The sequence below is a fragment of the Rutilus rutilus genome, assembly GCF_951802725.1.
Source record: "Rutilus rutilus genome assembly, chromosome: 2".
In the NCBI taxonomy this organism is placed as follows: Eukaryota; Metazoa; Chordata; class Actinopteri; order Cypriniformes; family Leuciscidae; genus Rutilus; species Rutilus rutilus.
Window position 1 is genome coordinate 57,464,316 of NC_140210.1, and position 27,831 is coordinate 57,492,146.

The 27,831-nt window shown below is 40.0% G+C and overlaps 1 protein-coding gene across 1 annotated transcript; it reads left to right on the plus strand.

The window, feature by feature from the left end:
* Nucleotides 1-1,984: 1,984 nt before the first annotated feature.
* Nucleotides 1,985-26,843, plus strand: LOC311286412 (uncharacterized protein). The gene is made up of 8 exons (XM_084402626.1): nucleotides 1,985-2,131; nucleotides 3,413-3,484; nucleotides 3,643-3,783; nucleotides 3,863-3,994; nucleotides 10,529-10,660; nucleotides 15,591-15,722; nucleotides 20,672-20,803; nucleotides 26,233-26,843. The coding sequence occupies exons 1-8, from the start codon at nucleotides 2,101-2,103 to the stop codon at nucleotides 26,442-26,444; spliced, it is 984 nt and encodes a 327-aa protein (XP_084258752.1). The 5' UTR covers nucleotides 1,985-2,100; the 3' UTR covers nucleotides 26,445-26,843.
* The last annotated feature ends 988 nt before the right edge of the window (nucleotides 26,844-27,831 follow it).

Genomic DNA, 27,831 nt, shown 5'->3' on the forward strand with positions numbered 1-27,831 from the left:
AAATGATGCACAGTAAATTGAGATGGTTGTCCCGTGGGAAAGAGCTTGAACGATTTCTGAGCCTCCTCGCTGGGATTTTCACTTTCCTGGACAGCAAAGGAAAACGGGAACCGGTGCTGGATCACACAGCTGGCCTTTCTGACTGAAAACCTGAAAACACTCGCAACTTGCAGCTTCAAGGAAGAGATGAGCCTCCAAGCAACATGCTGAATGCAATCAGAGCATTTCAGAACAAAATAACTGTCCTCTGAAAAATGCTGGGTTGTTTTAACCCAATTTTGGGTCATATATGGACAAACCCAGCCGTTGGGTTGACGGGGTTGGGTTGAATTGCATTTTTAATCCAACGTTTGAGTTCGTCCATATTTGACCCAAAAATTGGGTTAAAACAACGACAGAGAATTCATTCACTTCCCACAAATGCCCCATCTCTGCAGCAGCTCTTCAGCCACACAGGATTGCGAATGTTTTGGAAGAGCTGAGGGGGGATTTGAGTCCAGATTCAAGGATGTGAATGAGCACAAGGAAATGTTCAACTTTAATGAAAACCCCTTCCACGTGGATGATCATCTCACTCTCCCACTATCAGTTGGCAGAAATGGTAGAACTGCAGACAAAAGATATTCTCGAAGCTGAACTCAGAGCACGTTCTGGTCACTTCTGGAGTTTGGTGTCTGGAGAAGATTTTCCCACTTTGAAGCCACTTGTGCAAAATCCTTCTTTCCTTCTCTTGTCCTTCTTTGTGAGCACATACACTTGTGAGTCAGCATTCTCAACCATGAACGTAGGCAAGGCAAGGCAAGTTTATTTATATAGCACATTTCATACACAATGGCAATTCAAAGTGCTTTACATAGAAGAAATTAAAATAATAAAAAGAAATAAGAATAATTAAAACCGTTTAGAAAAATAAAATAAAATACAATACAGTACAAACAGTCGGACGAACAGTGGCACAGTGCTCATTCAGTAAATGCATAGTTAAACAGATGTGTTTTGAGTCTGGATTTGAATGTGACTACAGTAGGAGCACGTCTGATCTCCTCTGGAAGCTGGTTCCAGCATAATGGCTAAAAGCAGACTCGCCATGCTTAGAGTGAACCCTTGGTATTTCTAGCTGATATGATCCTAATGATCTGAGTGATCTGTTGGGTTTATATTCTGTGAGCATATCTGCAATATATTGAGGTCCTAGGCCATTGAATGATTTATATACCAGTAATAATACTTTAAAATCAATCCTAAATCTAACTGGGAGCCAGTGTAAAGTTCTGAGGACTGGTGTGATATGTTCATATTTTCTGGTTCTGCTCAGAATCCTGGCGGCAGCGTTCTGTATGAGCTGCAACTGTCTTATGGTCTTTTTGGGAAGGCCAGTGAGGAGTCCATTACAGTAATCCACCCTGCTGGTGATGAAAGCATGCACAAGTTTCTCTAAGTCTTGTCTGGAAACAAAGCATCTAATTCTTGCAATATTTTTCAGATGATAGTATGCTGATTTAGTTATTGCTTTGACATGACTACTGAAACTAAGGTCTGACTCTAGTGTCACACCAAGATTCCTGACTTGATGTTTAGTTGTTTGACCCCTAGAGTGAAGGTATGCGTTCACCTTGAGAACTTCATCTTTGTTTCCAAACGCAATGACTTCAGTTTTGTCTTTGTTTAACTGAAGAAAGTTTTGACACATCCAACTGTTGACTTCATCAATGCATTGGCACAGGGAGTCAATGGGGCTGTAATCGTTAGGCGATAGGGCTAAGTAGAGCTGTGTGTCGTCTGCATAGCTGTGGTAAGCAATTTGGTATAACGTATAAAGAGGAAACGGAGAAAGCGCCTCACCGATGTCTCAGTTACAAATTTGACTGATAAATGATACATTTGTCCTATCAGTGTGGCACTATCAGTAAAGATCACATGTCTAACCCTTCAGTCGAGCGGAAGCAAGTGTACAGCATCACCCAGCTCAGGATGTGACAGCTTCAGTGTGAAGCACTCATCTGAGCCCTGTACACTGAAACACGAAGGACAAGAAGTGACTAACCCTTCATATATCACAAACCAAAGCAGAAACAGACAGGAATCGCAGTGTTTCCTAACATGGATCTGAAGTGCACACTTATTGTTTTTGGTGAGTTGATGCTTCACTGTTTTAATGTGTGTGATAAATATCTTTACGTTAAAGATAGTACTTGAAGTTACATGCATCAGGGCTGCACTGGTTGGCTGTAGTTAATAATATAATACACTATATGTAAGGAATCATTGAAAACAGTCCAATGAATGAGAAAATAATGCACACCCGAGGTGGTAACGAAGCGTATATATATCTGCATCAAGAACATTACATTGATAAAGAGAAATGTCAGCTTTAAAGTTGTTAACTATTTCACTGATAAAACCGTCAGATCAGTGCTGAAAACACATTTCTGTGTGAGTGTGAGTGTGTACTGTATGTGTGTGTGTGTTTAAGCGGGAGAGAGATAGTATGTGACCTAATCTTGTGGCAAAAACTTGTTGTTTTTATCCTATTGTTTACTATATTTATTTGCTTGGTCAGTGTTGTTGTGGTTTTTGGTTCTTGTTGTCGGCTGTAAAGACCTTTGAAATAACTGAAATCCTTTGGCGTAGTGATATAGAGCTGTAATGCGGTCAAGACCTGCTGGAACTACTTTAGCTGTGTTTCCTCAACCAATCAGATTCAAGCATTCAACAGCCCCCGTAGTATAATGTATTATAATGCTGTAGCAAACCAGAAGAGTTGTGCGTGTTTAATGTGTTTCTTGAGTCCTCTTTGTGGGCAGGCGTTCTGCACATGCATTGTTGTTCAGTTACAACAAATTCTCACATAGTACATCAAGGCAAGGCAAGTTTATTTATATAGCACATTTCATACACAATAGCAATTCAAAGTGCTTTACATAGAAGAAATTAAAATAATAAAAAGAAATAAGAATAATTAAAACAGTTTAGAAAAATAAAATAAAATACAGTACAGTACAAACAGTCGGACGAACAGTGGCACAGTGCTCATTCATTAAATGCACAGCTAAACAGAAGTGTTTTGAGTCTGGATTTGAATGTGACTACAGTAGGAGCACATCTGATCTCTTCTGGAAGCTGGTTCCAGCATAATAGCTAAAAGCAGACTCGCCATGCTTAGAGTGAACCCTTGGTATTTCTAGCTGATATGATTCTAATGATCTGTTGGGTTTATATTCAGTGAGCATATCTGAAATATATTGAGGTCCAATGAACAAAATGAACAAAAAAAGTTCACAAGGACAGTTTATTTGAAATAGAAATATTTTGTAACATTATAAATGTCTACATTTTTAAATATATTCTATATTTTTCTAAATGTATGAATGCAAAAACAGATAATTCTACAGATCTTCTTTTTCTTCATCAGGGTTTTTCCTGCTGTCTAGTGAGTCTCATGGATGTGGCGTTGGATTAAAAAGAGAAAAAGGGAACTGTGTCGGTAATGAGAACCTTGTGTGTTATAATACAATGTCTTTTTTTGTGTGTGCATAATACACAGTTAATTCTCTGTATGTCACTCAGAAGAGGGAAGTTGTGTAACTGTAGTTTTTAAACTTTGTAATGATATTTCTTTCTTGATTCCTGCCTCTCTTACAGATGAAGATGAGTGTGAGACGCTGAATCGGTGTGGCGAAAACGCTCAGTGTTTCAATACACATGGAAGTTACTACTGCACCTGTGATAAAGGATTTCAATCAAAAACAACCAATTTCACAGCAACAGCCGGACAGTGTGTGGGTACGAGAGGGGTTTATGGGATAAACTATGATTACTATGATTAAAACACTATGATTAATACCAACTGTTTCCCCAACAGATATCAATGAGTGTCTTGAGAAGACCTCTGAATGCTCAGATGGTATGGTGTGTGTGAACACCATTGGCTCTTATAAATGCACGTGTCCTGAAGGATTTGATCATAACACAAGACTAGACCTCGGATGTGAAGGTGAGCGGCCTCACTCGAATTGCTTTCCATTGACTGTTAATCAAACCAAAGAACTTTAGTTTCAGAAATTACCTTTTTATTAATGGTCAATATGTGCCTTCCAGAACAAATGTTCAGCTTTCATTATTTCGACATTTACAGTGGCAGTTGGTTAAAATGGTGTACAGAGAGCAGAGAGCGTTCTCAGAACATTCGGTTAAAGTTATGAGCAAACGTTACAAATAAAACATTCATCATCTAATTATTAACCGTACATCGTTCATGGAACTATTTGACCTGAAACGGTAAAATGTAAAAAAAAATTAAATGTTGCTACTTGTTTCGGAATGTTCAGAGAAGATTTAAAAGTAACGTTTGCAAAATGATCAAATGGAATGTTCCCCTCAACCTTTTTCAAAACAGTTAAAAAACTGGACGGTTTGATCTTTCAGAGAACATTCAGAAATGACGTTTTTACAAATGAATGGAAAATATTCTTAGAGCATATCTTGTTTGCAGGGATGGTGTTTAAACCCATAACTAAATATGCATAGATAATTATTAGATGACAGATAAAAACAGAGGATTTTTTTACCTAGTTCAAGCCCTGCTTAATTTCTGACCCTGATTTTAACCATCCAAGATCGTGATGCATTTATATATTTTAAGCATATAATTTAATGAAACTTTAAACATGAGGTGGTTCACAGGAAAGTTGACCTCTCATGCTGAGACCACATGAAAATGACCCAAAAATACATATGGTTTGATGTGGATAATTATCATCGAGTATTATACATGTTTGGTATCATTTGAAATGTCTCAGTGCGACTGGTACAAAGGTCTCATTTCCAAATAAGTAAAACAAAAGGTAATAAGGTTTTTAAGAGTTTAGAGATAGCTGGCACACAAAGAAAGGTGGTCTCTAGACAAATGGTCTCCTACCCCCCAAAAGGTGTCAACACTGAATGTAAATTCCCATTGTTAGCAGATGTTTCCATGTGAAAGGAGTTTCTGTCTATATAATGAAATGCAACGAGAAGATCGTGGCCTCTCTGTATCTCAGATCAGCCCGAGAGGCTGAGAGTAACCCCTCTTTCACACCGCAAGCGTGAGCGGCGCGCGAGCAGCGCATCAGCGCAACTACATCATCACTGCAGCAGCAGACTCCCGCGAGTATTCACACTGGAAGCGTAGTACAGCGTCACAGCAGCAGCTGCAAACCGTGTTTGGCAGACAATATATAACCATTTCAAACAATGGGTCAGTTCTTTCAACATTTTTGTTTTTATAATAATACACCTTACTTTCACCCAAAATGAATAATTAAAAAGTTTAAATGGGTAAATACATATTTGTTATACTTAATTTTCTTTTCTGGCATAATTGTTAAAACACTAGACATTGGCATTGTTATTAAAACTCTTGACATGCTTATTCTGTGCATTTTGAGCACGTTTTGTGTTAAATCACATTTATTTTGTCCATTAAAAGCATCAAAAGTGTTCTTTCACTTTAATTGAGCGTGAGCAGCACAGCAAAAAATAGACCGGACACCGAAACCCCCGCTGCACTGCTGTTCACGCGACGCTCCTGCTTGACGCTCACGCGCTGCTCCTGCTCCCGGTGTGAATGCACTCATTGATTAACATGGACGCCGAAAAAAATACGAGCTGCTGACGCTTGCGGTGTGAAACCGGGGTAACCCCTCTTTCACACAGCAAGCGTAAGTGGCGCGAGAGCGGCGCATCCGCGAAACTACATCATCACTGCAGCAGGAGACTCCCGCGAGTATTCACACTGGAAGCGTAGTACAGCGTCACAGCAGCAGCTGCAAACCGTGTTTGGCAGACAATATAACCATTTCAAACAATGTGTCAGTTCTTTCAACATTTTTGTTTTTATAATAATACACCTTACTTTCACCCAAAACTAATAATTAAAAAGTTTAAATGGGTAAATACATATTTGTTATACTTAATTTTCTTTTCTGGCATATTGTTAAAACACTAGACATTGGCATTGTTGTTAAAACTCTTGACATGCTTATTCTGTGCATTTTGAGCACGTTTTGTGTTAAATCACATTTATTTTGTCCATCAAAAGTATCAAAAGTGTGCTTTCACTTTAATTGAGCGTGAGCAGCACAGCAAAAAATAGACCGGGCGCCGAAACCCCCGCTGCACTGCTGTTCACGCGACGCTCCTGCTTGACGCTCACGCGCTGCTCCTGCTCCCGGTGTGAATGCACTCATTGATTAACATGGACGCCGAAAAAAAAACGCGCTGCTCACGCGCCGCTGACGCTTGCTGTGTGAAACCGGCGTAATGGTGCGTTCACACCGGACGCGTTTAGCGCGTCAGGCGCGAGTCATTTCAATGTTAAGTAAATGCAAAGACGCGTTACGCGCGTAAAAAATTCCTGCGGCGCGAATGAGGCGTTTAGCGCGGCGCGGTAGACGCGAATTCGCCTCATTCGCGCGTCAAGTTCGCGCGAATGACGCGAATTGAGCGTTTGGCGCGTTTGGCGCGTTACGCGCGAATGATTTTATTAGTGCTATTTGTGCATTCACGCGTTTGAGGCGAATTCGCGTCTGCCGCCCGAGTTGAAAAATCTGAACTTCTGCGTCAATTCGCGCCGCGTTAACCAATCAGGAGCCTGCTTGCATGCTGCTGTCACGTGGTGAAGTGACAGTTTATAATGTTATTTTATGTTTGGCCTCAATAAATTATTTTGTAATATGACTAAAAATGCACAATAAAGCAAATAAAAACATAAAACTCGATTTCAATATATGAGAGATACTCATTTTGTATTGAATGCTATTTATTCCATATCTATTCTAGATTATATGAAACATTATTAATCTAATGTAAAGACAACAAACACAATTTAGTGTATAAAAAAAAAAATCACAGGACAGGTTTCATTTTTGAAGGCTGCAGCTCCATTTATTATCAAAACAAAAATAAATCACAGATTAGGTGCGGGCGAGGGTGAACCTCGCGCCGGGCTGTACAGCGCGGGCTCGTCAGGCAGCGACCACCACTCGAGGCCGAGGCTTATACGGCCTACGCTTTCCTCGTCAGCGTCCTCACCGTTAGGTCCACCAAACCTACCTCCTGGAGAAAATTGTGAAACCCCTGAAACCCTCCGGAGGGTTTGGTGGACCCGAGAACAGCGACGATGTCCCCTACGCAGCTGTTTCTGCTCTTCAGATCATATAAGAGCGGTGACTCTCTCGATTAATGCTATTGCTAATGCTCGATAAACATCTAAAAAAAGATGGCCGCCAACAGGTTTCGAAACTTTCGCCTCTGACGCGCGTAAATTTCGATTCAAACTTTTGATTTTACGCGCGTCAATTTCGCTCTTGACACGCGAATGCACACAAAGTGGTCAAGCGTATAACTAGACGCGGCAGGCGCGAATTTTGACGCATTTTCGCGTCCGGTGTGAACGCACAGTAAGACTTCAGCTTCATGTTAGGGCTGGGCGATTTAAATCGCGATATTGTTATGCGCATCTCATCAGTAAAGCCGGTTCCTTGATTAGTAGTAAATCGCCATCACCTGCTTTCAGATGAAGCGGCATTTATTTTACTACAAAGAGACGTAGTTAACTGACAAGCTGAGCCATATCGCATTAATATCGCGGACGTATCGCCAGCGATAATTAATGCAATATGGCTCTTGTCAGTTAACTACGGCTCTTTGTACACAGCAAAAACTCCAGTGTTAAATTAACACTCCTGGGAGTGTATGAGTCCACACTCAAGAGTGTTTAAGTTAATGAGATAATTAAGTGATTAATTTAGTGATGATTGAACATTATTGAAGACACCTGATGTTAACAAGCAGAATCACTGAAGGAGAAAATCTCAAATTGAAAGTTACCATTATGACGATCAATGGTTGCTTTAGTTGGGCTCTTGACCCTTATATTATTAACTTTAGATTTTGTTTGTCTGTTGTTTCTGAATTATAATCACCAGTTGAACAAAGAAAAAAGTGATCTGATGGTGTTGGTTATGTTATGACAATCATCATTTGAACTTGATCACTGAACTCATTAAAATCCTTCTTTCTGACTTCGATTTATTTTGTTGGTTAGTGAATCTGCATAAATGCCCAGAATTTTTCATATAATATAAAGGATTTCTTAAAAGTTGTTTAAAAAAAAAATCATTCTTTTAGGCACACACAGATGTCAAGATTCAGTCTATGCATCTCAACAATGGTGAGGAGTAGAATATTCAATTAGGAAAAGTAAATTACATAGAGACAATTCAGATCATAATTTATTCATACCGCAATGCATGATGGGAGCCATTAATGAGTTGTGATTGGTGGCAGCCACTGCAACATGCTTTATTACTGTCACCATTGTTGAGATTCACAGGCTGATTATTGATGTCTGTGTTTTAAATGAATTTATCTGAATTTCTTTTGATCAGAACAATGTTTATTAAATATTTTAAATTATAAGTAAAGTACTGATAATCATAGGCTGTAGAATCACAAATCTGCTGCTAACAAGTTAAACCAAACTATCTCAATAAATTTCATTTTACAGATCACAGCATGATTATGTCAAAACATAATCAACACTATAAGATAACATTTTACTTTTTTCATTTAACTGTTATAAATCAATAACAGCAGACAAACAACAGTAAATATTAAAGTAAACATATAATGGTCTAGAGCCCAACTAAAGCAAACACCCATCACCTTAATGGTAACTTACAATTTGTGATTTTCTTCTTCAGTGATTCTGCTTGTTAACATCAGGTGTCTTCAATAATGCTCAATCATCACTAAATTAATCACTTAATTATCTCCTCAGCCCTAAATGCCGCTCCATCTGAAAGCAGGTGATGGCGATTTACTACTAATCAAGGAACCGGCTTTACTGACGAGATGCGCATAATAATATCGCGATTTAAATCGCCCAGCCCTACTTCATGTATAATGTCGGGTTCGCATCTAGTCAAGTCAAGTCAGCTTCATTTATATAGCGCTTTTAACAATGTAGATTGTTTCAAAGCAGCTTTACAGAGATAAACGTATAATTTAAGGTACCAGAGATTGTTTTGGCTTTATAGCGGTTCTTTAATAAAGTTATTTTACAGCTAAAGTTAGTTTTGATTGATTCGCTTCCGTCGCAACGATCATTTGTTATTAAATTTGGGGCCGCTAAGACGACACCATTCTCTGTAAAAAATTTCTAACCCTCCCAAATCAAAAATTTCAAGTGACCGATAACATCAAAATTTTTCTGGCCCAAGTGAAATTCTGTAAATTTAATTTTATAATTTACAGAATTTCACTTGGGCCAATTGAAAAATTTAGATGTTATCGGTCACTTGAAATTTTTGATTTGGGAGGGGTAGAAATTTTTTACAGTGTACACAGACTTTAAACGCGAACCTGTGAGAAACGCTGATGGCGTTCACATGCGCATTAAGAATTGGTTCTATAGTTATGTGCGTTTGAATATATGTGCGCAGGTTTGGAATTCCCTACAAACCAAGCCTTAACAAAGTACTGGGCTTTCCTTATAATTTTTGATACAGAATTTTATTTTATTTTATCAATTCGGGGTAGGTACGCAAATTGAGTTTCCCGACACCGCTTTATCTGTAGAGTGGGAAAGGGATCCTCCATAGGGAGAGACTAGTTGGCACTTCAGCACTGCGTTGTCATCGGGTTCAGACCTATTTAGATATATTTTTAAGATGGAAAAATGCAGTTTTACAGATACTAGACACGTGACTTTCAAATGAAAGATTGGTATCAAAGAGCACACCCAGGTTCCTAACCGACGACGAAGACTTGACAGAGCAGCCATCAAGTGTTAGACAGTATTCTAGGTTATTACGTGAGGAAGTTTTTTGTCCAATAATAAGAATCTCTGTTTTTTCAGAATTAAGTAGTAGGAAATTACTAGTCATCCAATTTTTTATATCAGCTATGCATTCCGTTAATTTTGTGAATTGGTAAGTTTCGTTAGGTTTGGAAGAAATATACATCTCTTCTCTTTATTCCAGAGCATTGGATGTTTTGTATCGATTATCTTTGAATTGATTATGGAATTGGAATGATACATTTACCTGACATAATAAATTGTTACATTTGATTATTCTAACTGACTTTGGCATTATTTTCATTAAAGAGTTAAAAAGAATAGTAAAACATTCGCTCACATTTAATGATGCACAGATATCATTAAAACCTTTTCATTTATGGAGTCAGATGAAATAACGCGAGAATACATTTCCAAATGTATTTCATTAAATCAAAAATACTTTGCCACGAGAAAAGACAGTAACACGTAGAGACCTTCCGCGCTGGTCGGATGCCGGACTTTAGGCCGATCGAGTGCGAGCTTACAATCACATTAAACATCATAACATTCTGTGTGTGTCTGCTGTCTTAACATCAAAATGGTTTCAATATTATTAAATAAAAAGATGTTATCAAAGGAATCTGCATTCATGTCACTGACAGTCTTCTCTCTCTCTCTCTCTCTCTCTCTCTCTCTCTCACACAGACATCGATGAGTGTAAAAAAGATCCAGATGTTTGCGGCACAAACGCAAAGTGCAATAATCAGGAAGGCAGCTTCATCTGCAAATGTAACCCGGGTTACAGTAACTACGGCAACAGCCAGTCAAAATGCATCGGTGAGCGATCAAGTAGATAGCACTTTTAAAAAAATATATATGTGCTAGTTTAAGTGTGATTAATTGTGTTGTGTTTATGTGCGCAGAGATGAACTATGTTACTATAATAATACCCTGCACTGAATTAAAACCTGTCTTAAATTGGCCAACTGCTATTTTATATTTATACTGTGTTAATAACGTGAGTATATTAGTATTGGAACTTATTTCATTTTAGTCAATAAAAAAAGTGCCAATAATTCACTGCAGTTTGTTACATGAACATTACAGTGCAAAATTATTACTAATTAAAGGTCTTTGCACGCTGAGTCTGAACTTTCGTATATGTTTTTCATATTCGTCTTTCGATGGCTCTGAATTGTCAAAACACCTCTCACATTGCTTGCTGCGGATGTGAAAAAAAAACTGTAAAAACTTAAGCCAAGAGCCCAACGGAAGCAAACGCTGATCACCATAATGACGACTACAAACGAAATGGTCTATTGTTGTCCCAGCACTCTTTTATTTGTCTTGGTATTAACAACTTTGAGTAAAACATCCTTGAGAAATTTAAAGCAACCAATTTGACTGTAAAAACATTGCCTTAATTGCAACTAATTTTGTATGTAACATACTTTGTGAGTACACATTACTATAACTGTAATAAGAGGTCCACTGGAGGCAAGTTGAAAGATGAAAACCCAAATGCAGTTTATTATAACTAAAACAAAACATGAAACAAAAACATGGCGTGGCATGAAAACAAAAATCAAAGCATGAACATGAACTATGCACAACAGCAGACTTACAGGAAATAATACTTGACAAAGACACATGGCAAACATGAGGGCTTAAATACACAGACTAATGACAAGACAAAGGACACCTGTGAACAATGATCAGACAATTAACCAATGACAAGACATGGCAGGATCACATGACAAACCGGGAATCACATGACAGACATGGAAACAAGGCATGAACAAACCCAAAACGTGACAATAACATAGAAACTATATTGTCACATATTTTTAATAAAATGAAAAGCAGCAATTCCTTATATACTATTCAATATATTGTAATATAATAATATATTACAATAATAATAATATATTATAATAATATATCCATATATTTTTCAATATATTTAAACCATTTAATATATTGATCAAAAATATATGGAAATGTATTTTCTTTTCGTAAGGGTTATGGGATAAAATAGTCCACTACTATGATTAAAACACTTAATACATACATATATTGTATATGTGTGTGTGTGTGTGTTATGGCAATCCTTGCCTTACTGTACCTCTAGCTTTACCATCATGCACAGATAGGAGTGAAGTTTTTACGCAGACACACAAAGATTTTCCAGAGATTACTGCAGTTGAGGTTTGTGGTTTATTGTAGTAAATAGTACAAACAGATGAACATACCGGTTGATTTCTTATCTTGTTTCCAGTTGTTTGCGTGTATTCTGATCTGTAGACTCTAATCCGTGCTCTGTGCTCTGTTGTTAAAGTTATGAACAAACGTTACAAATAAAACATTCATCATCTAATCATTAACCGTACATCGTTCGTGGAACTATTTGACCTGAAACGGTAAAATGCAACATTTTTTAAAATGTTGTACTTGTTTCGGAATGTTAAGAGAAGATTTAAAAGTAACGTTTGCAAAATGATCAAATGGAATGTTCCCCTCAACCTTTTTCAAAACAGTTAAAAAACTGGACGGTTTGATCTTTCAGAGAACATTCAGAAATGACGTTTTTACAAATTAATGGAAAATATTCTTAGAGCATATCTTGTTTGCAGGGATGGTGTTTAAACCCATAACTAAATATGCATAGATAATTATTAGATGACAGATAAAAACAGAGGATTTTTTTACCTAGTTCAAGCCCTGATTAATTTCTGACCCTGATTTTAACCATCCAAGATCTATGTGATGCATTTATATATTTTAAGCATATAATTTAATGAAACTTTAAACATGAGGTGGTTCACAGGAAAGTTGACCTCTCATGCTGAGACCACATGAAAATGACCCAAAAATACATATGGTTTGATGTGGATAATTATCATCGAGTATTATACATGTTCGGTATCATTTGAAATGTCTCAGTGCGACTGGTACAAAGGTCTCATTTCCAAATAAGTAAAACAAAAGGTAATAAGGTTTTTAAGAGTTTAGAGATAGCTGGCACACAAAGAAAGGTGGTCTCTAGACAAATGTGGCACTTTTCCATTACCAGTACCAGCTCGACTCGACTCGCCTCGCCTCGACTCAGCTCGGCTCGGCTCGCTTTTCGCTCCGTTTTCCATTGCAGATAGTACCTTCACAATAGTACCTGGTCGTCATAGCGACGCCTCAGGAAACTGCCGTGACTTAATCTTTTACGCGAGATGCTCGAGACACACCCGCTACCTACACACACAGGACAATGGAGGAAATCGAGTGTATGCTGTTTTTGGATGTTTTTGTTTTTGCTGTTTTTTATTCAGGATACTGCGTCTGGCGCGTGCAATGATGACGCAGTGAATAGTGACGATTCTCTCTGACCAATCAGCAGTCTGCCATGATTTCACGTCACATTTTAGTATCGCCTCAGCCCGCTTAGAACTTCGCCGGAGGTGGTACGAAAAAAAGTACCTGGAAGCAGGTACAGGTACAACTTTTACACAGTGGAAAACCAAACAGAGCCGAGTCGAGTCGAGCCGAGCTGAGCTGAGGCGAGCTGGTACTGTGTAGTGGAAAAGCGCCAATGGTCTCCTACCCCCCGAAAGGTGTCAACACTGAATGTAAATTCCCATTGTTAGCAGATGTTTCCATGTGAAAGGAGTTTCTGTCTATATAATGAAATGCAACGAGAAGATCGTGGCCTCTCTGTATCTCAGATCAGCCCGTGAGGCTGAGAGTAAGACTTCAGCTTCATGTATAATGTCGGGTTCGCATCTAGTCAAGTCAAGTCATCTTCATTTATATAGCGCTTTTAACAATGTAGATTGTTTCAAAGCAGCTTTACAGAGATAAACGTATAATTTAAGGTAACAGAGATTGTTTTGGCTTTATAGCGGTTCTTTAATAAAGTTATTTTACAGCTAAAGTTAGTTTTGATTGATTCGCTTCCGTCGCAACGATCATTTGTTATTAAGTTAGGGGCCGCTAAGACGACACCATTCTCTCTACACAGACTTTAAACGCGAACCTGTGAGAAACGCTGATGGCGTTCACATGAGCATTAAGAATTGGTTCTATAGTTATGTGCGTTTGAATATATGTGCGCAGGTTTGGAATTCCCTACAAACCAAGCCTTAACAAAGTACTGGGCTTTCCTTATAATTTTTGATACAGAATTTTATTTTATTTTATCAATTCGGTGTAGGTACGCGAATTGAGTTTCCCGACACCGCTTTATCTGTAGAGTGGGAAAGGGATCCTCCATAGGGAGAGACTAGTTGGCACTTCAGCACTGCGTTGTCGTTATAAATTAGCGTAGATGCCATTCTTCTTATGATGTAACGAGTACATCAGGATTTATGGGAAGTGTTCCCGGTTCTGGCTGACCTAATCTATGCAGCCTAACATTGAATTATAGAAGTCTATAATGTATTATGTGAATGCTAGGTCAAAGAGATGTGTCTTTAATCTAGCTTTGAACTGACAGAGTGTGTCTGCTTCCCGGACAATGTTAGGAAGACTGTTCCAAAGTTTTGGTGCTAAATAGGAGAAGGATCTACCGCCAGCAGTCGAATTTGATATTCAAGGTATTATCAACTGGCCGGAATTTTGAGATCGCAATAGACGTGAAGGACTATAATGCGTTAAGAGCTCGCTCAAGTACTGCAGAGCTAAACCATTTAGTGCTTTGTAAGTGATCAGCAATATTTAAAAATTGATGTAATGTTTAATAGGGAGCCAATGCAGTGTTGACAGAACCGGGCTAATATGGTCATACTTCCTGGTTCTGGTAAGAACTCGAGCTGCTGCGTTTTGGACTAGCTGTAGTTTGTTTATTAAGCGTGCAGGGCAACCACCCAGTAGAGCATTAGCTACAATAATCTAGCCTTGATGTCATGAACGCCTGGACTAACTGTTCCGCATTTGTCAATGAGAGCATATGACGTAATTTAGATATATTTTTAAGATGGAAAAATGCGGTTTTACAGATACTAGACACGTGACTTTCAAATGAAAGATTGGTATCAAAGAGCACACCCAGGTTCCTAACCGACGACGAAGACTTGACAGAGCAGCCATCAAGTGTTAGACAGTATTCTAGGTTATTACGTGAGGAAGTTTTTTGTCCAATAATTAGAATCTCTGTTTTTTCAGAATTAAGTAGTAGGAAATTACTAGTCATCCAATTTTTTATATCAGCTATGCATTCCGTTAATTTTGTGAATTGGTAAGTTTCGTTAGGTTTGGAAGAAATATACATCTCTTCTCTTTATTCCAGAGCATTTGATGTTTTGTATCGATTATCTTTGAATTGATTATGGAATTGGAATGATACATTTACCTGACATAATAAATTGTTACATTTGATTATTCTAACTGACTTTGGCATTATTTTCATTAAAGAGTTAAAAAGAATAGTAAAACATTCGCTCACATTTAATGATGCACAGATATCATTAAAACCTTTTCATTTATGGAGTCAGATGAAATAACGCGAGAATACATTTCCAAATGTATTTCATTAAATCAAAAATACTTTGCCACGAGAAAAGACAGTAACACGTAGAGACCTTCCGCGCTGGTCGGATGCCGGACTTTAGGCCGATCGAGTGCGAGCTTACAATCACATTAAACATCATAACATTCTGTGTGTGTCTGCTGTCTTAACATCAAAATGGTTTCAATATTATTAAATAAAAAGATGTTATCAAAGGAATCTGCATTCATGTCACTGACAGTCTTCTCTCTCTCTCTCTCTCTCACACAGACATCGATGAGTGTAAAAAAGATCCAGATGTTTGCGGCACAAACGCAAAGTGCAATAATCAGGAAGGCAGCTTCATCTGCAAATGTAACCTGGGTTACAGTAACTACGGCAACAGCCAGTCAAAATGCATCGGTGAGCGATCAAGTAGATAGCACTTTTAAAAAAAAATATATGTGCTAGTTTAAGTGTGATTAATTGTGTTGTGTTTGTGCGCAGAGATGAACTATGTTACTATAATAATACCCTGCACTGAATTAAAACCTGTCTTAAATTGGCCAACTGCTATTTTATATTTATACTGTGTTAATAACGTGAGTATATTAGTATTGGAACTTATTTCATTTTAGTCAATAAAAAAAGTGCCAATAATTCACTGCAGTTTGTTACATGAACATTACAGTGCAAAATTATTACTAATTAAAGGTCTTTGCACGCTGAGTCTGAACTTTCGTATATGTTTTTCATATTCGTCTTTCGATGGCTCTGAATTGTCAAAACACCTCTCACATTGCTTGCTGCGGATGTGAAAAAAAAACTGTAAAAACTTAAGCCAAGAGCCCAACGGAAGCAAACGCTGATCACCATAATGACGACTACAAACGAAATGGTCTATTGTTGTCCCAGCACTCTTTTATTTGTCTTGGTATTAACAACTTTGAGTAAAACATCCTTGAGAAATTTAAAGCAACCAATTTGACTGTAAAAACATTGCCTTAATTGCAACTAATTTTGTATGTAACATACTTTGTGAGTACACATTACTATAACTGTAATAAGAGGTCCACTGGAGGCAAGTTGAAAGATGAAAACCCAAATGCAGTTTATTATAACTAAAACAAAACATGAAACAAAAACATGGCGTGGCATGAAAACAAAAACCAAAGCATGAACATGAACTATGCACAACAGCAGACTTACAGGAAATAATACTTGACAAAGACACATGGCAAACATGAGGGCTTAAATACACAGACTAATGACAAGACAAAGGACACCTGTGAACAATGATCAGACAATTAACCAATGACAAGACATGGCAGGATCACATGACAAACCGGGAATCACATGACAGACATGGAAACAAGGCATGAACAAACCCAAAACGTGACAATAACATAGAAACTATATTGTCACATATTTTTAATAAAATGAAAAGCAGCAATTCCTTATATACTATTCAATATATTGTAATATAATAATATATTACAATAATAATCATATATTATAATAATATATCCATATATTTTTCAATATATTTAAACCATTTAATATATTGATCAAAAATATATGGAAATGTATTTTCTTTTCGTAAGGGTTATGGGATAAAATAGTCCACTACTATGATTAAAACACTTAATACATACATATATTGTATATGTGTGTGTGTGTGTGTTATGGCAATCCTTGCCTTACTGTACCTCTAGCTTTACCATCATGCACAGATAGGAGTGAAGTTTTTACGCAGACACACAAAGATTTTCCAGAGATTACTGCAGTTGAGGTTTGTGGTTTATTGTAGTAAATAGTACAAACAGATGAACATACCGGTTGATTTCTTATCTTGTTTCCAGTTGTTTGCGTGTATTCTGATCTGTAGACTCTAATCCGTGCTCTGTGCTCTGTTGTTAAAGTTATGAACAAACGTTACAAATAAAACATTCATCATCTAATCATTAACCGTACATCGTTCATGGAACTATCTGACCTGAAACGGTAAAATGCAACATTTTTTAAAATGTTGTACTTGTTTCGGAATGTTAAGAGAAGATTTAAAAGTAACGTTTGCAAAATGATCAAATGGATTGTTCCCCTCAACCTTTTTCAAAACAGTTAAAAAACTGGACGGTTTGATCTTTCAGAGAACATTCAGAAATGACGTTTTTACAAATTAATGGAAAATATTCTTAGAGCATATCTTGTTTGCAGGGATGGTGTTTAAACCCATAACTAAATATGCATAGATAATTATTAGATGACAGATAAAAACAGAGGATTTTTTTACCTAGTTCAAGCCCTGATTAATTTCTGACCCTGATTTTAACCATCCAAGATCTATGTGATGCATTTATATATTTTAAGCATATAATTTAATGAAACTTTAAACATGAGGTGGTTCACAGGAAAGTTGACCTCTCATGCTGAGACCACATGAAAATGACCCAAAAATACATATGGTTTGATGTGGATAATTATCATCGAGTATTATACATGTTCGGTATCATTTGAAATGTCTCAGTGCGACTGGTACAAAGGTCTCATTTCCAAATAAGTAAAACAAAAGGTAATAAGGTTTTTAAGAGTTTAGAGATAGCTGGCACACAAAGAAAGGTGGTCTCTAGACAAATGTGGCACTTTTCCATTACCAGTACCAGCTCGACTCGACTCGCCTCGCCTCGACTCAGCTCGGCTCGGCTCGCTTTTCGCTCCGTTTTCCATTGCAGATAGTACCTTCACAATAGTACCTGGTCGTCATAGCGACGCCTCAGGAAACTGCCGTGACTTAATCTTTTACGCGAGATGCTCGAGACACACCCGCTACCTACACACACAGGACAATGGAGGAAATCGAGTGTATGCTGTTTTTGGATGTTTTTGTTTTTGCTGTTTTTTATTCAGGATACTGCGTCTGGCGCGTGCAATGATGACGCAGTGAATAGTGACGATTCTCTCTGACCAATCAGCAGTCTGCCATGATTTCACGTCACATTTTAGTATCGCCTCAGCTCGCCTCAGCCCGCTTAGAACTTCGCCGGAGGTGGTACGAAAAAAAGTACCTGGAAGCAGGTACAGGTACAACTTTTACACAGTGGAAAACCAAACAGAGCCGAGTCGAGTCGAGCCGAGCTGAGCTGAGGCGAGCTGGTACTGTGTAGTGGAAAAGCGCCAATGGTCTCCTACCCCCCGAAAGGTGTCAACACTGAATGTAAATTCCCATTGTTAGCAGATGTTTCCATGTGAAAGGAGTTTCTGTCTATATAATGAAATGCAACGAGAAGATCGTGGCCTCTCTGTATCTCAGATCAGCCCGTGAGGCTGAGAGTAAGACTTCAGCTTCATGTATAATGTCGGGTTCGCATCTAGTCAAGTCAAGTCATCTTCATTTATATAGCGCTTTTAACAATGTAGATTGTTTCAAAGCAGCTTTACAGAGATAAACGTATAATTTAAGGTAACAGAGATTGTTTTGGCTTTATAGCGGTTCTTTAATAAAGTTATTTTACAGCTAAAGTTAGTTTTGATTGATTCGCTTCCGTCGCAACGATCATTTGTTATTAAGTTAGGGGCCGCTAAGACGACACCATTCTCTCTACACAGACTTTAAACGCGAACCTGTGAGAAACGCTGATGGCGTTCACATGCGCATTAAGAATTGGTTCTATAGTTATGTGCGTTTGAATACATGTGCGCAGGTTTGGAATTCCCTACAAACCAAGCCTTAACAAAGTACTGGGCTTTCCTTATAATTTTTGATACAGAATTTTATTTTATTTTATCAATTCGGTGTAGGTACGCGAATTGAGTTTCCCGACACCGCTTTATCTGTAGAGTGGGAAAGGGATCCTCCATAGGGAGAGACTAGTTGGCACTTCAGCACTGCGTTGTCGTTATAAATTAGCGTAGATGCCATTCTTCTTATGATGTAACGAGTACATCAGGATTTATGGGAAGTGTTCCCGGTTCTGGCTGACCTAATCTATGCAGCCTAACATTGAATTATAGAAGTCTATAATGTATTATGTGAATGCTAGGTCAAAGAGATGTGTCTTTAATCTAGCTTTGAACTGACAGAGTGTGTCTGCTTCCCGGACAATGTTAGGAAGACTGTTCCAAAGTTTTGGTGCTAAATAGGAGAAGGATCTACCGCCAGCAGTCGAATTTGATATTCAAGGTATTATCAACTGGCCGGAATTTTGAGATCGCAATAGACGTGAAGGACTATAATGCGTTAAGAGCTCGCTCAAGTACTGCAGAGCTAAACCATTTAGTGCTTTGTAAGTGATCAGCAATATTTAAAAATTGATGTAATGTTTAATAGGGAGCCAATGCAGTGTTGACAGAACCGGGCTAATATGGTCATACTTCCTGGTTCTGGTAAGAACTCGAGCTGCTGCGTTTTGGACTAGCTGTAGTTTGTTTATTAAGCGTGCAGGGCAACCACCCAGTAGAGCATTAGCTACAATAATCTAGCCTTGATGTCATGAACGCCTGGACTAACTGTTCCGCATTTGTCAATGAGAGCATATGACGTAATTTAGATATATTTTTAAGATGGAAAAATGCGGTTTTACAGATACTAGACACGTGACTTTCAAATGAAAGATTGGTATCAAAGAGCACACCCAGGTTCCTAACCGACGACGAAGACTTGACAGAGCAGCCATCAAGTGTTAGACAGTATTCTAGGTTATTACGTGAGGAAGTTTTTTGTCCAATAATTAGAATCTCTGTTTTTTCAGAATTAAGTAGTAGGAAATTACTAGTCATCCAATTTTTTATATCAGCTATGCATTCCGTTAATTTTGTGAATTGGTAAGTTTCGTTAGGTTTGGAAGAAATATACATCTCTTCTCTTTATTCCAGAGCATTTGATGTTTTGTATCGATTATCTTTGAATTGATTATGGAATTGGAATGATACATTTACCTGACATAATAAATTGTTACATTTGATTATTCTAACTGACTTTGGCATTATTTTCATTAAAGAGTTAAAAAGAATATATTATTTATTATTAAATATAAGAATTTAATGATGCACAGATATCATTAAAACCTTTTCATTTATGGAGTCAGATGAAATAACGCGAGAATACATTTCCAAATGTATTTCATTAAATCAAAAATACTTTGCCACGAGAAAAGACAGTAACACGTAGAGACCTTCCGCGCTGGTCGGATGCCGGACTTTAGGCCGATCGAGTGCGAGCTTACAATCACATTAAACATCATAACATTCTGTGTGTGTCTGCTGTCTTAACATCAAAATGGTTTCAATATTATTAAATAAAAAGATGTTATCAAAGGAATCTGCATTCATGTCACTGACAGTCTTCTCTCTCTCTCTCTCTCTCTCTCACACAGACATCGATGAGTGTAAAAAAGATCCAGATGTTTGCGGCACAAACGCAAAGTGCAATAATCAGGAAGGCAGCTTCATCTGCAAATGTAACCTGGGTTACAGTAACTACGGCAACAGCCAGTCAAAATGCATCGGTGAGCGATCAAGTAGATAGCACTTTTAAAAAAAAATATATGTGCTAGTTTAAGTGTGATTAATTGTGTTGTGTTTGTGCGCAGAGATGAACTATGTTACTATAATAATACCCTGCACTGAATTAAAACCTGTCTTAAATTGGCCAACTGCTATTTTATATTTATACTGTGTTAATAACGTGAGTATATTAGTATTGGAACTTATTTCATTTTAGTCAATAAAAAAAGTGCCAATAATTCACTGCAGTTTGTTACATGAACATTACACTGCAAAATTATTACTAATTAAAGGTCTTTGCACGCTGAGTCTGAACTTTTCGTAAATGTTTTTCATATTCGTCTTTCGTTGGCTCTGAATTGTCAAAACACCTCTCACATTGCTTGCTGCGGATGTGAAAAAAAACTGTAAATACAAGAGCCCAACGGAAGCAAACACTGATCACCACGAAATGGTACAAACGCACTCTTGTTGTCCCAGCACTCTTTTATTTGTCTTGGTATTAAAAACTTTTAGTAAAACATCCTTGAGAAATTTAAAGCAACCAGTTTGACTGTAAAAACATTGCCTTAATTGCAACTAATTTTGTAACTCACGTTTTTTTTTGTAACATACTTTGTAAGTACACATTACTGTAACATAGAAACTATATTGTCACATATTTTTAATAATATGAAAAGCAGCAATTCCTTATATATTATTCAATATATTGTAATATAATAATATATTATTCCATATATTTTTCAATATATTTAAACCATTTAATATATTGATCAAAAATATATGGAAATGTATTTTCTTTTCGTAAGGGTGTGATGAGGTTCAGTATTTGTAAGTGTGGGAAGGAAGAAGACAGGGGTCGGCATGACTGGGACTCCCGTTTTATTTCTCATATACTCAGAACAAAATAAAGGTGCGCACACAGCGCGTTCACCATGACAAGCACAGCATACACAAAACACTATTTCAAAGTCTCTTTAGACGATCTCCTCTCAGCAGCAGCACACGAGGTCCCAGTCCAGCTCTCTCTCCCTCTCTCTCGTTTGCGCTGGTTTATATCCGGTCTCTCCACGCCAATTACTGCAATCAGACACAGGTGTTCATCATCTGCACTTGACCTACTTACTCACCGCTCGGCCCCCTCCTCTCTCTCCCGCTACAGACTTCGCAAAACCACGCCCCCCTCGCCACATACCCCCACCGCCCGACTCAGGCCGGGGAGCCATCCGGCCTGCAGCCCCCCCCCCCCTCCTGGAGAGGAAGTCGGTCACAGCCATCTGTACACCCGGCCTGTGGATCACCTGAAATTTAAAAGGCTGTAAAGCTAGATACCAATGGGTGATCCGTGCGTTGGTATCCTTCATGCGGTGGAGCCACTACAGGGGAGCGTGTTCCGAACAGAGGGTGAACTCTCGTCCCAGGAGATAATAGCGGAGGGTGAGAACGGCCCACCTGATGGCCAAACATTCCTTCTCTATGGTGCTGTACATCGTCTCTCTCTTTGAGAGCTTTCCACTGATGTACAGCACCGGCCGCTCCGCACCCTCTACCTCCTGGGACAGGACCGCGCCCATCCCTCTGTCCGAAGCATCTGTCTGTAGAATAAAAGGCAGAGAAAAGTCAGGGGCATGTAAGAGCGGTCCGCCACACAAAGCAGCCTTTATCTGAGTAAAAGCCCGCTGACACTGCTCCGTCCACTGAACCGTATCTGGTACCTCCTTTTTAGTTAGATCAGTCAGCGGGCTGGCGAGGTCCGAATAATTAGGTATAAACCTTCTGTAATATCCCGCCAGCCCCAGGAACTGTCTAACCTCCTTTTTGGTCTTTGGTCTTGGACAAGTCGCAACTGCTGCCGTCTTATCAATTTGGGGACGCACTTGACCATGACCCAAGTGGAAGCCCAGATATCTAACTTCCACCCGCCCAACCGCACACTTCTTCGGGTTGGCCGTGAGTCCAGCCCTTCTCAACGTCTTCAGGACAGCCCGCACCTGCTGCATATGACGCTGCCAGTCACCACTATAGATGATGATATCATCCAAGTAGGCAGCGGCATATGCAGCATGCGGTCGGAGAATCCTGTCCATCAGACGCTGAAATGTTGCTGGAGCCCCGAACAAACCGAAAGGAAGGGTGACAAATTGGTGTAATCCAAACGGCGTGGTGAAAGCTGTCTTTTCTCTGGACATGGGAGATAAGGGGATCTGCCAATATCCCTTTGTTAAGTCCAGTGTCGGATAAAAACGAGCAGTACCCAGCCGATCAAGCAATTCGTCAACCCTTGGCATTGGATAAGCGTCGAATTTCGACACAGCATTCACCTTCCTGTAATCTACACAGAACCGGACCGAGCCGTCCGTTTTAGGAACTAAAACTATCGGGCTCGCCCAGTCACTGTTAGATTCTTCTATTACTCCCAATTCTAGCATTGCATCTAATTCACTCTGCACCACCTTTTTTTGTGTTCTGGCAGGCGATACGGCCTGCTGCGAACTACCACGCCCGGCTCCGTCTCAACGTGGTGCTGAATGAGGTCCGTTCGACCAGGCAGGGGCGAAAACACATCAGCAAATTCAGCTTGTAAATTCTGTACATCAGTGAGTTGGGACGGTGAGAGGTGGTCTCCACCAGGGGCCAGGGCGAGGGATTGAGTTTTTAAGCTCGCCTCTGGACCGAGATCCTCCTCTCCGCTCACCACCGTCGCCAACATCACTGATTCCACCTCAGACCATTTTTAAGAAGGTTGAGGTGGTAAATTTGATGTGCCCTGCCCCTATCTGTTCGTACTACCTCATAGTTGAGATCCCCAATTCGCCGTGTGACCTCAAAGGGACCTTGCCACTTGGCGAGTAATTTTGAACTAGAAGTCGGGAGTAATACAAGCACTTTATCTCCCGGTGCGAATTGACACAGTCTAGCCCCCCTGTTGTACAGCCGACTTTGTTTGTCCTGAGCCTGTAACAAATTCTCCATTGACAGCCGCCCCAAAGTGTGGAGTTTTGTTCTCAGGTCCAGGACATACTGAATTTTGTTTTTACTGGTTGAAGGTCCGTCCTCCCAAGTTTCTCTAAGGACATCCAACACCCCCCGGGGCTGACGTCCATAGAGAAGCTCAAAAGGGGAAAACCCCGTGGAGGCTTGGGGGACCTCCCGTACATCGAACAAGAGGGGTTCTAACCATTTATCCCAATTTCTGGCGTCTTCCTGTACGAACTTTCGAATCATGGTTTTCAACGTGCGGTTAAATCGTTCGACCAAGCAGTCTGTTTGTGGGTGATAGACACTGGTACGAATCGATTTAATGCCCAATAATTCATAAAGTTCGCGAATGGTTCGTGACATAAACGCCGTGCCTTGATCGGTGAGAATCTCTTTTGGGATTCCCACCCAGGAGATTAGTTGAAACAGAGCGCCCGCAGCGCTTTTAGTGGAAATACTGCGGAGCGGTACTGCTTCGGGATACCGCGTTGCGTAATCCACCAGGACTAACGCAAAGCGGTGGCCCCGTGCCGACCGTTCTAATGGCCCGATGAGGTCCATACCAATTCGTTCGAAGGGGACCTGCATTAAAGGAAGGGGGCACAAAGGTTCTTTTGGGTTGGCCGGTGGATTTACCAACTGACATAAACGGCAAGACACACACCACTTGTGCACATTCTCGTGAATGCCCGGCCAGAAGAACCGGGCCATGAGGCGGTTTAGTGTCGCTGTTTGTCCTAAATGCCCGGCCATCGGATTACAGTGAGCCGTCTGGAAAAGCATTTGCCGGCGGCTTTTGGGTACTAACAACTGAGTTATATCCTGTTTTGACTGGGCGTCTTGGGTCACCCGATACAACTTATCCTTTAAAATTGTAAAATAAGGATAGGAGAGCGGTTGGTTAGCGTTGAGAAGCTGGCCATCGATAGAGCGAACCTGATCAAATGCATGTTTCAGCGAGTCATCCTGGGACTGCTCCAGGGGAAAATCATCGCGCTCTGTAAGGATGGTTCTTTCCAGAGCGCTCTGTTCCCCTGAATCAGTACCCAGAGGTTCCAGTTCAGCTTCTCCCAACTGAGCAACCGCTACCTTCCTTTCACCTTTCTTTTCCCAAGAAGCATCCGCACATAAATACCCCAATAGTTCATTGAATGCTGGCCAACTGGTCCCCAAAATTAGCGGATGCCGGAGGTGCGGATTAATCGCCACATCCACTGTGTTTTTGTCCCCTAAATTGAATCTCCACGGGCAATATCGTATAATTCACCACCTCCCCGTGTACACACCGTACCTTAACCATGCGGCTATTATCCAATGCCCTAGGTTGAATCAGGCTTTGATGTATGGAGGTTTGGTTACAGCCTGAATCCACCAAAGCCTGAAAAGTACCCCCTTTATACTCACGGGTATTTGGTACAGGCCAGCTTGATCGGGAGCAGCCTGTGGCGCGTCGGGGACCCGGATCAGCGTCCCCACCTCCATCACTGGACACCGATCAATAAAGTGACCCGGGTCCCCGCAGTGCCAACAAGCCGGCCCGGACTTCCCTGCCGCTCTAGTGGCAGGAAGCGGGTCAAGGGATTGATGTGGAGAGAGCAGTAACGCAGCTGGTGGAGTGAAGCCCCCCATAGTCGAGCCTCCTCCCCTGGGAAGGGTTCTGGGCGATGCCCCTGGCTCCGCTGGACTCCCCGACCTCCATCTCGGCGCTGGCTTTGGCGGCAAGCCCCCGCGAAACCTGGGAAGGGGAAGAGGCTTAGAGGGAGGGGTTAGACAGAGAGAGAGGAAGAGAAGCAGATGGTAAGGGTTCGCCGACCCCTGGACACGCCACCATTTGGTCCTCCGCCAGCTGGATGGCCTGGTTCAGCGACGTCGGGCGGTGGCACTGGACCCATTGTGCGGTCTTATTTCCATTGTCCCGTTTTATTTCTCATATACTCAGAACAAAATAAAGGTGCGCATACAGTGCGTTCACCGTGACAAGCACAGCATACACAAAACACTATTTCAAAGTCTCTTTAGACGATCTCCTCTCAGCAGCAGCACACGAGGTCCCAGTCCAGCTCTCTCTCCCTCTCTCTCGTTTGCGCTGGTTTACATCCGGTCTCTCCACGCCAATTACTGCCATCAGACACAGGTGTTCATCATCTGCACTTGACCTACTTACTCACCGCTCAGCCCCCTCCTCTCTCTCCCGCTACAGACTTCGCAAAACCACGCCCCCCTCGTCACAAAGGGTTATGGGATAAAATAGTCCACTACTATGATTAAAACACTATGATTAATACCAACTGTTTCCCCAACAGATATCAATGAGTGTCTTGAGAAGAAATCTGAATGCACCGATGGTTTTTAAATCCATAAATAAATAGGCCTAGAATATAATTTCATGAACTATATTCATTGTGGAGTTTTAAAGCGTTATATAATTCGGTCTTCTCTTTCTCTCACACAGACATTGATGAGTGTAATAAAGATCCAGATGTTTGCTGCACAAATGCAGTGTGCAGAAATCATCCAGGCGGCTACACCTGCGAATGTGACCCGGGTTACAGTAACTACGGCAACAGCCAGTCAAAATGCATCGGTGAGCGTTCAAGTAGCATGCGAACTTTTCAAAAAATATATGTGCTAGTTTTAGTGATTAATTGTGTTGTGTTTATGTAAATGCATCGGTGAGTGTTCGTGTCAGCATGCATTATGAGTTGCATGTGCGCTGATCTATCTGCTAATGTGCAGTGTAAAAAAAGTGAAAAAAAGAAAAAAATCTCCGTGTGGTTTAGATGTGGTCTATTATCAGTCGACAGCGAAAGCCTTCGCTTCTTATATCATTTTTGAAAGCATGTTTCTTATTTTCTCCTCTGAAATACTTTAGAAAGCCAATACAATTAGCAGTTTTGTTTTCTAGTTGTTCATGTAAAATAGAGGGTGCTGACCGCACTCATTTAAGTTCAAATGCACTCTATTGACATATGTTACAGTGTATTGCCAACGCATTTTCAATGTTTGTAATGAATCTCAAACAGATGAGGACAAACTATGATATGAGTAAATAAAAAGAAGGTGAAACAAACACGTCTCTGTTTGTAAATGCTAAACCAGTAGATGCAGTGTTGAAGATGAAAACGGTATTGAGTGAACTTTGTACATTGAAGAATGAAGATTGTGAAACAAAAGCTTCACAAAATGAGAACAAAACTCCAGCTGAAAGCTTCAGGGTCTTCTGGCTTACCATTTCCTGAGTGTGTTTAGTCTTTCTTTCTCTCTCTCTCTCACACACACACACACACACACACACACACACACACACACACACTGTCAAGTCAAGTAAGTGATTTAATAATTATTTAAAATAAGTTGAAATTCTGTCTCTTTTCCTGACCTTTCCCATGACCCCGCAAACTGAGTGTGTGTGTGTGTGTGTGGAGGAAATACAACTTTAATTCCCATTAGTCCACGACAACTAAAGGAGACAGAGAGAGATAATGTGTGTGTGTGTTTGTGAGTGAATGTGTGTGTGTGTGTGTGTGTGTGGAGGAAATACAACTTCAATTCCCATTAGTCCACGACAACTGAAGGAGACAGAGAGAGAGAATGTGTGTTTGTGAGTTTGTGTGAGTGTGTGTGTGAGAGAGAGAGAGAGAGAGAGAGAGAGAGAGTGAGTGTGAGTGTGAGTGTGTGTGAGAGTGAGTGTGTGAGTGAGTGTGTGTGTGTGTGTGTGTGTGTGTGTGTGTGTGTGTGTGTGTGTGTGTGTGAATGACCGGACTAATGCAGTAAATATTTATGTTACAAAAAGCGTTGGCACATAAAAGCTTAAAGACTCTGAGAGAACAAACGTTAGACATGAGGCCTTTATTTCTCTTAGAGCACTGAGTGGGCGGAGCCTGAGACGAGCAGATGTTTCCTTTCCAGCAGTTTAACGGTTTGTATGCTCTCTTTGTTTGTGTGTCTTTGTGAGAGGGGGAATATCAGATAATCAATGCAAGGCCTTCAATGGTTTCATGTGCAGTAAACAAATAAATGCACAAATCAGCAGAAAGCGCTGCCAATATCA

What these genes read in the sequence shown, in the direction of transcription:
- LOC311286412 (XM_084402626.1), top strand. Translation starts at nt 2,101, where the DNA reads ATGGATCTGAAGTGCACACTTATTGTTTTTG. An exon ending in CAGCCAGTCAAAATGCATCG is followed by an intron (nt 10,661 to 15,590) that starts GTGAGCGATCAA and finishes TCTCTCACACAG; the next exon opens with ACATCGATGAGTGTAAAAAA. An exon ending in CAGCCAGTCAAAATGCATCG is followed by an intron (nt 20,804 to 26,232) that starts GTGAGCGATCAA and finishes TCTCTCACACAG; the next exon opens with ACATTGATGAGTGTAATAAA.